The 12,208-nt window shown below is 48.6% G+C and overlaps 1 protein-coding gene across 1 annotated transcript in view; it reads left to right on the forward strand.

Annotated features, from left to right (window-relative positions):
- Positions 1 to 12,208, forward strand: part of EXOC4 (exocyst complex component 4) — a 303,657-nt gene that overhangs the window by 262,075 nt on the left and 29,374 nt on the right. Inside the window, exon 16 of the mRNA XM_017807724.1 lies at positions 11,374 to 11,515. Coding sequence (XP_017663213.1) covers positions 11,374 to 11,515 — 142 coding nt within the window. The remainder of the gene's footprint in view (positions 1 to 11,373; positions 11,516 to 12,208) is intronic.

Below are 12,208 nucleotides of genomic sequence, written 5' to 3' on the forward strand. Positions count from 1 at the left end.
GGGCTCCAGCCCTGGGAGCAGCTCCAGGGCCTCCTCTGGACTCTCTCCAGCAGCTCCACATCCTTCAGGAATGTTGTTCCCAGGGCTGGAGGCAGCTCTGCAGGGGGGTCTCACCCCAGGGGCAGAATCCCCCCCCTGCCCTGCTGCTCCCGCTGTGGGATCAGCCCAGGGCAGAGGGGGGTTCTGGGCTGGGGCATCTCCAACTTCTCACCCACCAACACCCCCAAGTCCTTCTCCCAGGGCTGCTCTTGAGCTCCCAGAGCTCAGATAAAACAGGATTGTCTTTCTCTTCGAGCTGGTTTATTGGAAGTCAAGGTTTTCTCTCTGTACCCTGTGTCCAGCTCTGTTTAATGATCCATACCTGGGTGACAAGGCTCGCTCTGCTCTCACAGGCTGTGCTTTAAAAAGGGTATAAACAAATAAAATTTAGACACATCCCCGTGGGAAAAAAAAGACCAAACCAAAAAAAAAAAACAAACCCTAAATCCAGGTCTCAAACTTCAGCAGCCAAAACTCCCAATCAGGAGTTGCTCTCACATCAACCCCTTTGGGGAGATAAACCTTGATTTGCTCAGTGTATGTGTTTATCTTGTTATCATGTTCTTATCTTGTCCTCAGTGAACAATCACCCCATTTTAGCACCTTAACAGTTTTAACCCAGGAAAACAGGACTCTGGCAACAGTCTGAAGTTTGACACCTCCTCTCCTGCCATTGCCTTCTCCACAAAAAGAAAATCTCTTTAAAAACAGACCCTGAGGCCATTCAGCCTCTGGACTCCTTTATCCAGGCAGTGTCTAAAGCAGTTTATTTTCTCCTTTTCAGGGGTAATTTCACCCCAAAACCAAAGGCTTTGTGTAGGAAGTGCCTTCAGCTTTTCCTCTGCGGGTGGGCAGCACGTCACCCCCAGCTTTGCAGCAGTTCAAGTGAGCTACAAACTTCATTCAAAGGCAGAAAAAACAGGTCGTGCTCCAGCTTTTCCCCAAATCCTGCATTTCCCTGCCACTGTTAATGATGACACTGAGCATTTGCATCTCATTTTCCAGCCACAGATCTCTAAGTGCTCTCCAAACCTTAGTGAAGGCCATCAAAGCATCAAGGCCATCCTGCCCCTGGAGGGTCAAACTCTCCTTTTCCCTGGCTCCTGGAGCTTCCCAGCCCTGGAATGGGCTCTGATGGCTGAGGGGAATTATCCTGCCCCACTCCTGAAAGCGATGCTTTTAAAACTGATGGCAGAGCCTCTTCATCCCCCTCGGCCAGAGGGAAAGGAGCTGTAATTTCCAGTCACTCCAAGGCCCTTTTCCTGCTGCCAGAGCGGTTTGGGGAGGGGGGTTTTGGAACACAGATGAAAAATCAGGTGGTAAAATTGATGCCTTTCATTTCCCAGTCAGGCCACCCAGCAGTGCTGAACTCAGCCAGGGCTTTGTGTTTAACCCTGGTGTCTCTAATGAACCGAATTCAGCTCTTAAAGGGGGCTGGATTTCTCTCAGGTTGGAGCTGATTTCTTTTTTCCCCTCCCTGTCCCTGAACTCGTGACACATCTCCCTGTATTGATTGCTCAGGGGGATTTTTTATTTATTTTTTTTTTTAGAGATCTATTAATAGAGGACCTTATTTAAAAGCCACATTAGAGATGATCAACACGTGCCTGACCTCATGCAGGGCAAGGACTTGGTGAAAGCTGTTGCTTTGTTATTGCAACAAAAGTGAGTGTCTTTCTGAAGCACTAAAAGCTGCCCATTTCTTCCCCAGTTCAGAACATCTGCCATTAAATTAACAAGGCACATCTCGAGTGCTTGTGTTATTTGATGAATACCTGTTGCTTCAGTGTAACTTCATTTAAATGACAGCTTTCCAATTGAGCTCCTCGAGCACCGTTTCCCAGCGTTTCTTCTTTTCCGCCCCCTGAACGGTTGGGGCTCTTCTTGCAAGTGCACAAAACCCCTGTCCAGGTGCTCTGAACCTTCATAATAAGATCATTTCTAACCTCTTTTCCCATCTCAGGGCTGTGCCTGCATTGTCTGCGTTCATTTGCTGGTTCAAATCTTCGTTCGGGTCCTGTTGGTTCAGGGAAGAACCAGAGGAAGCCAAAAGGGAAAAGGTTTTCCTGGGCATCTTTCCTGCATGGCCACAGCTCATCTAAACCCACCCAGCTCCCTCTTGTCCATCCCACCCTCAGCCTGTTGCTGTTCCACACCTCTGGAATGCTGCAGAGGTGCCCAGTGTTCTCCCCTTGCTGCTACAAACCCCAACATCATCCCCCCAACGTGCTTGGGGCTGGTTGCTTAACCAAGAAATGCCTCCAGTCCTGGGTTCCCCCAGGTGGGAACACCCTTGGGCAAGGACAGGGGAGCTCTGCCATCCTCACCCACGGAGAAATGATCTGTCAAACCCACACCAAACCATCGGGGATCACCTGCTGATTAATCACCATTTGTGGTTTGAATAGAAGCCACAAGTGGACTTAGGAAAGCTGCTGCAAACAGGTGGGAGAGCTGAGAGCCCCTTGCAGGGCCTAAAGGGGCTCCAGGAGAGCTGGAGAGGGACTGGGGACAAGGCCTGGAGGGACAGGACACAGGGAATGGCTTCCCAGTGCCAGAGGGCAGGGTTAGATGGGATATTGGGAAGGAATTGCTGGCTGGGAGGGTGGGGAGGGGCTGGAATGGATTTCCCGGAGAAGCTGTGGCTGCCCCTGGATCCCTGGAAGTGTCCAAGGCCAGGTTGCTCAGAGTCCCAACCAACCTGGGCTAGTGGAAGGTGTGCCTTCCTGTGGCAAGAGGTGGAACAAGATGATCTTTAAGGTCCAAATCAAAATATTCTGTGATTCTGTGACCACTTCAGGCAGAGGACAAGAATCCAGCTGGTTCCTTGGCCCTCAGAGGACAAAAACCATGGATCATTTCTTTGGGATGGCAAAGTGCTCAGACCCACCTCCAAGACCTCCTGGCAACAAAATACCTGTTCTGGTTAAACTGAGCACGAGGAGGTTTCTCTGCTTTTGTTTTATAACTTTGGCACTAAAATTTCCCAGCTTAAATACGGGTCAGCTTTGCTGGATCTCGGGGATAAAACCCCACAGTCCTCAGGCAACTAAAAGCTCTTTTGGTTTTCTTGCCCAAGCGATCTCCTGGTGCCTCTCAGTGCCTTTTTTGTTTGTTTGTTTGTTTGTTTTTTCCCCTGGAATTCCGCAGCGGAGCTGCTCTCACGGGTCAGTGGTTGCAGCCTTACATCCGATATTTAAAGGTCAGGAAACGAGAGGTGGTTTTCCTGACCTGGCTCCTGCATTCATGGATCGGGGACACCACCGGAATGCTCTCCCGGTGCCTGCGGGCTCAGCACTTAACTCAGCCCCGTGATTACGCTAATTACCCGCGTTCCGTCCCTCTTTCCTCCCACCCGCCGGCCCTAAAGGCGGGGGATTGTCGTGTAAATAAGTGACCCTAATTAGCGAGGCTTTCGACGAGGAGCAATTCCAGCGAATCGTGGGGGTTGTGGAAAGAGCTCCCAAGAACCCGCTCCTGGTGGTTCAGTTATTGGGATCCTTTTATCTCTCCTGAAGGAAAACCGGCTCGGTGGTGTCACCTTAACAGCAGAAGGTCCTCCTTGTTTGTCCTTGGTTTGGCAGAGGTGACACTTCCCTCTGCTCTGGAAGGGGCAAAATAATGGCCAAAAACTCAGTGATGTGACTCCAAAGCACAGTCAGTTGTTGATGTCACCACTTGGGATCACTCTGATCTAACCAGCTTTTAAATCCTATGGGATTTGGGGGGAAATGACTCTGAAATAAGTAAGAATTGGGGAGAAGTCAGACTGGGAGGCTGGTGCAGCTGATTCCAAACACAGCTGATGTTCCTGCTGCCACCAAAGTCATCTCGGTGCTTGCCTGTTCTCCTGGTTTTCCTGGTTTCCCACTCTTCACCCCACCTTTGAAAACCCTCTGTAATTCCCGAGGATATTCCTATTCCCGAGGATATTCCTATTCCTATTCCTCAATATCCTCCTGGACAAGACTCTTCCATTCTTCTTTGTCTTCCAGCACAGACCTCCCTGCTGCTCCTCCTCTTGCTTTGCAAACTATTAATAAAAAAACCCCAGCCCCCAAATCATTAATCTATAATTTTCAACAGTCCAAAAAAATGATCTTTCAGGTATTTTTATTTTAATTACATTTTCTTTTCCCACCTTGGCCCTGCAGTTTTTGCTTTTTGCCATCAGGACACGGATTGAGCTCAGGAATTTTACTCCTTTCTCTTCCAGTGAGTCCAGACTGGGAGGCTGAAGGGTCTTCTAGGAATACAACCCCTCCCAGGACAAGTTTATACCCAGAAAAATTGAGAAGGTCCAGCTCAGGATCGAGGAAGGAAAGGAAAAGGAGGGGGAGGGAGTTTTTGGCTCTCTGTAGGTTGATGGAAGTGTCTCCAGGACTTCGCTGGAGCTGGGATTTTGCCCTGTTTTTAATGGAAATGAGGTGAAGCTCGTGGCTGGTTTGGGCTAAACAAGCCCAGAGAAAGGTGGGAAACTCCAAACAGGCAAAAAAAAAAAGAAAAAAAAGTTTCCAGAACTCAGGAAAAAAAGGGTTTTTACTGAGCTTTGGAAATCAAGTCACTTCTGAGCTCATGGAATTCAGCCCAAGAAATAATATTTCCGGGAAGGGTAAGAAAGGGAAGAGTTACATTATAAATCACTGCAAAGAGGAAAAAAAATTAACACAGAGGGGCTATTTCATAGTTGAGGAGCCCTGGAACAGCAAATCCTGGACTTTTCAGGGAGATCCTTCCACCCCGAAGTCCACTGTGATGGTTTTCCTGCCCTTCACTCTCCCTGCCCAATTTTGCTTCCTCCAGTGAAAAAACAGTGACAAACACCTGCTTTTTGGAGGTTTTTAAATGAACCAGGCAGTTTTGGGTGATTTTTGAGCCTTTTCCAGCCTCGACCGCAAAGTTCTTCGAGGAATGTGTTGAGCCACCAAAGCTTCCAGTCGGTTTTTGCGACGTAAAACTCAAACCTCCGCCAGATTTTTACTTTTCCCCTTTCTTTGGCAGAGATTTCCCCCCACAATAACCCCTCTCCCAAGGCTGCCTGTTTGCAGAAAGGGATGGAAAAGCAACCCCTCCCTTTCTGAGGAGTCATTGCCTTTTTTCCGAAGCGCTGATTTCCCGGGGAAATGGATGCTGCGAGGAGCTCGGGCAGCGCTAACGAGACGATTCATTAACCGGGGGAGCGTCTGCACGGCCACAAAAAACATTAATTCCCCAAATGAAAAACTAATAGAGTGTTTAGCCTGTTCTTTATCACCTCTGACAGGCTGTGCTCTCCCTCATCAGCGGTGTTTGCTGAACTGATGGGCTCTGCAGCCCGTCCTTCTTGTCGTCCTTCTTATCGCCGCTCATCACCCACCGAGGTCGGCAGGAGTTTTTCCAGCCCGTTGCCTTCGTCCCCTTTTTCCCTTTGCTTGAATTTTAACGTGAAGGGCGGAGAGGCCGCGGGAGGAAGTTTTCTCCGGGCCAGCTTTCAGTTTTTGGCTTCTGTCCCGCGGGTTTTGGGTGCTGGCTGTTCCTTCTCCAAAACCCCGAGTTGATTTGCGAGGGAAAATCCCTCCCTTAAGTATCTTCCACTCGAAAATGGGATTTATTAGTTGGAATTTATTGTGAGTTATATTAATAACAAGCTCTCCTTGAGCTTGTTTTCTCTTTACTTCTGCCTGTCCTTTAAGTGTTGGCAGAACTTTGCCCCTTCAGCACCAGCGAGTGCTTTCCCCGTTGATCCCAGTAAAAGCTGAGATTTATTTATTTATTTATATTTATTTATATTTATTTATATTTATTTATATTTATTTAAATTCCAGACCAGTGGAATTTAGACAATTCCATCCTCCCACCTCTTGTTTTTAAGGGTCCTGACCTCTTGCAACTGTCCTGTTTGTTCTGTTTTCACAAGGATCCCAGCATTTCTCTGTCAGTCCAATGGGGTCTGTCCATAAATGTTGTGTCCATAAATGTTCCCCATATCCCAGAGCTTTACAGGGATCAGGGTCAAGGAGGAGGATTTGGGCTGTTCCAAGGGACACTCAGTGCTGTCATCACCTCTGCTCATCACCTCCCCCACTCCTGCCTCCAGAAGTGTCTCCAGAAGGAGGTGTTTGTAGAGACAAGCTCGTGGTGGAGTCGGGAGCTGACCTGATCCATCTTTGTGGAAGAGAAGGTCAGAGCATGGAATTGCAGAGCCACCATCCTTTGGAACTGCCTTTCCCTTTGGATCCTGCAGGAAGAAGACAGCTGACCCCCAAAATCCAACTGTCAGGTGCCAGAAATGTTGAAGGTTGGACCAGATGACCTTTCAAGGTCCCTTCCAACACGGTCCGTTCTCTGATCTTGGAAGTCTTGGGAGATGTTCTTGCTCTTAGTGCTTTATTTCTATTTAAACTCTCTGGAAAAAAGAACAATTCAGGTAGAAAAGGAGCAATGCAGCAATCAATCCATAAACATTTTAAACATCCAACCATATCTAGGAGGTCCCAACATTGACCCCTCTGAGAAGCACAGGGAAGATGTCAACCCCAAAATCCAGCTTTGCTTCCCCGAATCCCTGGAGCTCCGGGAGGAATCTCGTGAACTTTGGGAGAGTCAAAACCCAGTTCCAGATTTTATGGCTCGTTCCAGACCTTTCCTATAAATCTGCAGCTCTGAGATCTCCAAACTAGACCAGTTTAGTGGTAGTGAGTTTGAGCTGTGCCTTGGAGCTTCAAATGGTGCTCCAGCAGCCAAAAATTGGTCCAAGTGGCATCTGTGGGGCCCTTCCCACTCAGAATATTCTGGGAATTCTGGGATTCCTTTCCTCAGCTGTGTCCCAGAGTGACAGATAGTGGCTTAGCAGAAAGAGAGGTGGGGTTTTTTTGTAGTGATATATTTAAAAATATATTGTTTTCCTCCTGCTGTTTGGGTTCCGAAGGCAGAGATCTCCTGGAACGCGTCTTCCTTCGGAAATCTTCCCAAAATAAGCCCTTGATGTTGAATTTGATGCACTCACTGTACTTTAATCTCCTCTAAAAAAACCCCACATAATCACCTATCTGATTATTCCGACTTCACCCGAAGCTTTTTCCCTATAAATAACCAGATATTCTCCTTTTTTTTTTTTTTTTTGGTAGGTGTTTGAATAGTAATTTTGTCTCCCAGTGGCATCATCACCTGGTGGTGCTAAAAACTGTAGGAAAAGGAGATGTGGAGACCTGAGTCAGCTTGAATGGGAGTGATGGATAAAAGCACTTTATCCAGGTTTTCCACACTGGGAACTAAAGCACAGAAAGAGAAAGTGCTTCGTGAGATCCCCGGAAAAGTCTCCAGCAGGGAGAAGAGTTAATCCTGAGCTCTAAAGGCTTAGTCTGACACGTAACCCATAAAAAATTCCCTTTTCTAAGGGTATATTTGCACTTATTTTGGAGTTTCCTCTTCTGGAGCGGAAGGGGGTCAGGCATTAAAATTTAGGAAGCTGCGAACTGGCCTTTAATGTTGCGGTGGGGCACAGCAAGCGTTTCAAACAGCCTCTCTTTCCCAAAAAAGAGGGTTTCTCCCCTCAGTAAAGCTGTAAAACGCCTCTGTGAGCCTGAAGCAACTGCAGGGAGCGCTGTGGGGGTTTATTCCTGAGGCTCAGAGCTCGTCTCCTTGGGTTGATTTCCCTCCTCGTGCCGTTCCATCGCTCCGATCCGTCCGCGGTGGGAAACGGCCCTCGAGTGGTTACAGGGGGTTGTTTATGGGCAACAAGGCAGGTTTTGTTTGATATTCCCGAGCTCTGGCGATTCCCAGCCATCGATTTCCAAGGCCCAGCCTGTCAGGAGAGCTCTGAGTCGCCAAAGGATCGAAATCAGGGGTGGCAACGAGGGCATCGGGTTGGTTTTTTCTCCGCTTTGCCGGAATGAAAAGGCAAAGTTTCATTCCCTGTTTCCTCGGGGAGAGGGAACCTGGCTGTGCTTGCAGCAAGGCTGGAGAAATTCCAAGCAAAGCTGTGTTATCCAGTGGCATGGAAAGCTCACTTTAGGCAAATTAATCCAGGCTCAATGTGATAAAAACACCAACAGAGCGAAGCCGCCGCTCGCCCCACCAGTAGGTGTCGTGTTGGCCAATTTGGGATCATGTTCAGCTTGGATTAGGGATGGAGGGTGAGGAAAGGGATCAGGAAAGAGGAGAAGGAGAAGAAGAAGTGGATGGCTGCCGATCTGCTGGGGGTTTTTTTCTGGTATTTCAAGGTTTTTTTGCTTTTTCTGCTGTTTTTTTGCTTCTCTCCCGTTTTCTTGGAGGGGTGGTGGGTCAGACGGCCCCGGGCGGTGTCACCCTCTGCCCAAAGAACTGCCCAACTCCACAGCCAGCTCCAAATCACATTTTTTTATTCCAGGCCCCTTAATAATTCAGGCTCTGATTATTTTGGTTTTTTGCTGCTCCAGCTCATTCTGTGCCCAGGATGATGGAGTAAAAAACCGTCTCGAGCGAGACTTAAAGAAACGGGGATTTTTTTTCTCGTGGGCTGTGAAATGATCCTTCCTGGGTGTCCAAAGGAAAATTGATGGGCTCTGAAAGGCTTCCTTGGAGCTCAAAAAGTGAAAATCCGCTGGAGAAATTCATCTTCATCCCCCCCAAGCCCCCACCTGACCCTCCTGTGAACACCCAGAAGGACTTCAGGCTTTAAATAAGGAGCAGCTCGTCCCCGTCTCCCTCCTCCTCTCGCCTCCACTGACAAATATAATTACAGCTTCACTTAAAGTGCTGTAAATGAGTTCTGGAGAGGAGAAAAATGGTGTGTGTATCTGCCTGCTGCAGGAATTAGCTGACTCCTGCTTTTCAGATGATGGGTCCATCCATCTCCGGGCCTTCCGGGGCGGAATCTCTGGAGCGAGAGCCCTGACACTGCTAAAGAGAGATGATTCGTGCAGCCAGTCCATCTCCAGGCTGATAAAAGCTACTCAAAATGTAGGATTTTTGATTCAAAATAGGTGGTTTTTTCGTGCATAATAAAGGTGAGGTTTCCTGCTTTCTGCTGTGACCAAAAAAGCATCCCTTGATCTGATCCCTGAGCCAAAAGTCCTGCCCCCCTCCAGGGAAAACCAGTGTCACTTGGAGATGTCACAGCTCTTCCAAAGCAGCTTCCAAGAGTCATCTGTTAACACCCTGATCTGGAAATTAGAGGTTGTGCAAATAATCCCATCACCCCCTCGGTGATAATTCCATATTCTCTGCGGGGTAGAGCTCGGTGAGGAGAGAGAAAACCTGGGAGGAGTGTCAGGGTGTGCTGGGGAGGGGGAATCCCTGTCATTCCCACTCCCCCTGGGGGTTGTCACTCTCATTTCCCTCTTTATTTCTCTTCCACACTCCAGGCCAGTGAATTATTTCCAGCAGTTTTTGAATTTCTCACCGTGTTCCCGCAGGAGCTGCTGAGGGAGGGGAATCCACAGAGTCATCCCAGAATGCTTTGGGTTGGAAAGACCTCCAAGATCATCTAATTCCAACTCTTTGCCATGGGCAGGGACACCTTCCACTAGCCCAGGTTGCTCCAGCCTGGCCTTGGACACTTCCAGGGATCCAGGGGCAGCCACAGCTTCTCCGGGCACCAAAGATCACCTGCTTCCAGCTCTCCATGTTTTCCATGGCTTCATCCTTCCATACTTTTCTCTGGTTTAATTCCCAGAACATTTAGAGGCACATTCAGGCACTTGGGTGAAATCTCTCCCTGGGTGAAATCTTTCCCTCTGGCTTTGCCACCCTCCTTTATTTGTACAACTCCCTCTTATATTTTTACCTCCGTTTCAATTTGTTTTACACAAAAAACGTTTTTGAGTTTTTTATCTCCTTTTTTTTTTTTCCTCTTTCCAGGCTGGATGTGATTTAACTTTAGAAGCAAAATTTAATTTTGTTATATTTTACTCCTAATTAAATTAGGAGCAAATCCAAAGCTCATTGAAGGTTCCTCTCCCAAAGCAGGTTGTACAAACAAGCCTGGAGTGACATTTACCTAAATCAGCCTCCAAGGGACAAAACAGGAGGAAAGTTGTGCCAGGGGAGGTTCAGATTGGATATTTGGGAAAATTCCTTCGTGGAGAGGGTTGTCCTGCCCAGAGCAGGGGTGGAGTCCTCATTCCTGGAGGGATTTAAAATCCATATGGATGTGGCACTTGGGGATGTGGATCAGTGATGGCTTTGGGGAATGGTTTGATTCCATGATCTTGGAGGGGCTTTTCCAGCCTTAATGATTCACTGATTCTCCAGAGAGCCATGGAGAGCTCCATAGGGAAAACAGGAATGTTACCATGTAAAGAACCGAACGTAAAACATCAATGAGCAAGTTTTAGGCTGGAAATTAGATCCCAAATTTTAACTTCCCAATTGGAGAAGCGATGTTTGGAAGGAGCCAGCAGGGGTAGGAACCTGACCAGCTTTAATATGGCCCAGGAGTTCATACTCCAGGCCCTGGGACACAGGGATTGTGGGGATGGGACTTGCTGATCCAGGAGATCCCTGGCAGTCTCATTGTTTAATTCATGTGGAAGCTGTGTGAGAGGAACCAGCCCGATCCCAAACCTTGCTAATCATGTAGGCTGGATGTCAGTCCTAAAGTGCTGCTGGAGCAAGGCCTTGATCCCAGGAATTTGGGATGTGTTTCCTCTAATTAGGGCAGAATGTGAGGTAACAGAGTGTTATTCCTATTAGGGAATTCACTCCCTTACTCAAGGGGCAGCTCTTGCTGGGGAGGAGGTTCAGGGTGAGTGGATAAAATATAAGGGGTGAGGTTCCAGAGTTAGAGCTGCACTGAAACCCCTCAGAGACAGAACAATGTCCTCAGGGCTGGGAGAAATTCCAGGTGGTGTTTTGGAGGTCTCGGTGGGAAGGAAGCAGTTGCTCCATGGCCAGGTCACAGCTTTGCTTCGCTGCCCAAGAGCTGTGTTTTATTAACAAAACCCCCCCAGAAAAGCCTCCCAGGTGCCTCTGAGGGAGTAAAGACTCACCTGAGGTCGGATGGGGGAGCCTGTGGTGACTAAAAAAAGGACCCTGTCACCTGTTGGAGCTGTGCTTTGGCTCCCAGGCAGCTCTTTCCAGCAAGATGAATGATCCTGGATTCTGCAGCTGCAGCAATACCCATCACAGAGCAATATCTTCCCAAGCAAACGTATCCTGGGGGTTGATTAAACCCCCTCAGGCTCACTTTGGAGTTCAATCCATTGCAGAAGCACTTTGGTGCTTCACAGTAGATGTTAAATATCAAATTAGAGCCGTTATTGCTCAGCCAAAGGCATGGAGAACGCACGTGTTTGGGGTGGGAGCAGATGAGATGCTGTGGGTGGTAAAGCTGCTGAAGGATGTCACAAATCTCTTCTGTCTTCTCTTTTCCAGCCATGTCTCCAGGCCAGGACAGCCATTCCAGCATGGAACAGCTCCCTGCATCCGAACAGATCCTGCAAACGCTGAGTGAGCTGGCCAGGTCTTTCCAGGAGATGGCCGATCGCTGCCTGCTGGTTCTGCACCTGGAAGTCAGGTGGACACCCTAAATTCAGGATTTTGGGGCGAGCCTGTGGGTTAAGAATGTGTCCAGAGTACATATTATGGCATCAGAGAAGGATAAAGTTGCCTGGTGCAGCATTGAAGGTCGGTCCAGAAGCGCCAGATCACATCACCAGGGATGGCCAAACGTGTGAGGGAGGCAGGAATGGCTCAGGGAGTTCTGTGTCTTAACTAGCAGTGAGATTTAGATTAGGGAGAAATTCCTGGCTGGGAGGGTGGGGAGACCCTGAAATGAATTTCCCAGAGAAGCTGTGGCTGCCCCTGGATCCCTGGAAGTGTCCAAGGCCAGGTTGGAGCAGCCTGGGATAGTGGACGGTGTCCCTGCCCATGGCAGGGGTGGAACTAAATGATCTTTACGGTCCATTCCAACCCAAACTGTTCTGTGATTCCATGATTATGTGTCAGAGATGAGGAAAAATGTGTTTCTGGGGGGCTTTGTCCTGACAAAAAGGCACGATGGTGTTTTAATCATAGATCACAGAATCACAGAATCAGCCGAGTTGGAAAAGCCCTCTGAGATCATCCAGTCCAACCCTTGATCCAACCCCGCCGTGGTTCCCAGCCCATGGCACTGATGCCACATCCAGTCTGTCCTTAAACACCTCCAAGGATGGTGACTCCACCCCCTCCCTGGGCAGCCCATTCCAATGGCTGATCCCTCTCCATG

Source organism: Lepidothrix coronata, unplaced genomic scaffold (genome assembly GCF_001604755.1).
Source record: "Lepidothrix coronata isolate B3197 unplaced genomic scaffold, Lepidothrix_coronata-1.0 Scaffold20, whole genome shotgun sequence".
In the NCBI taxonomy this organism is placed as follows: domain Eukaryota; kingdom Metazoa; phylum Chordata; class Aves; order Passeriformes; family Pipridae; genus Lepidothrix; species Lepidothrix coronata.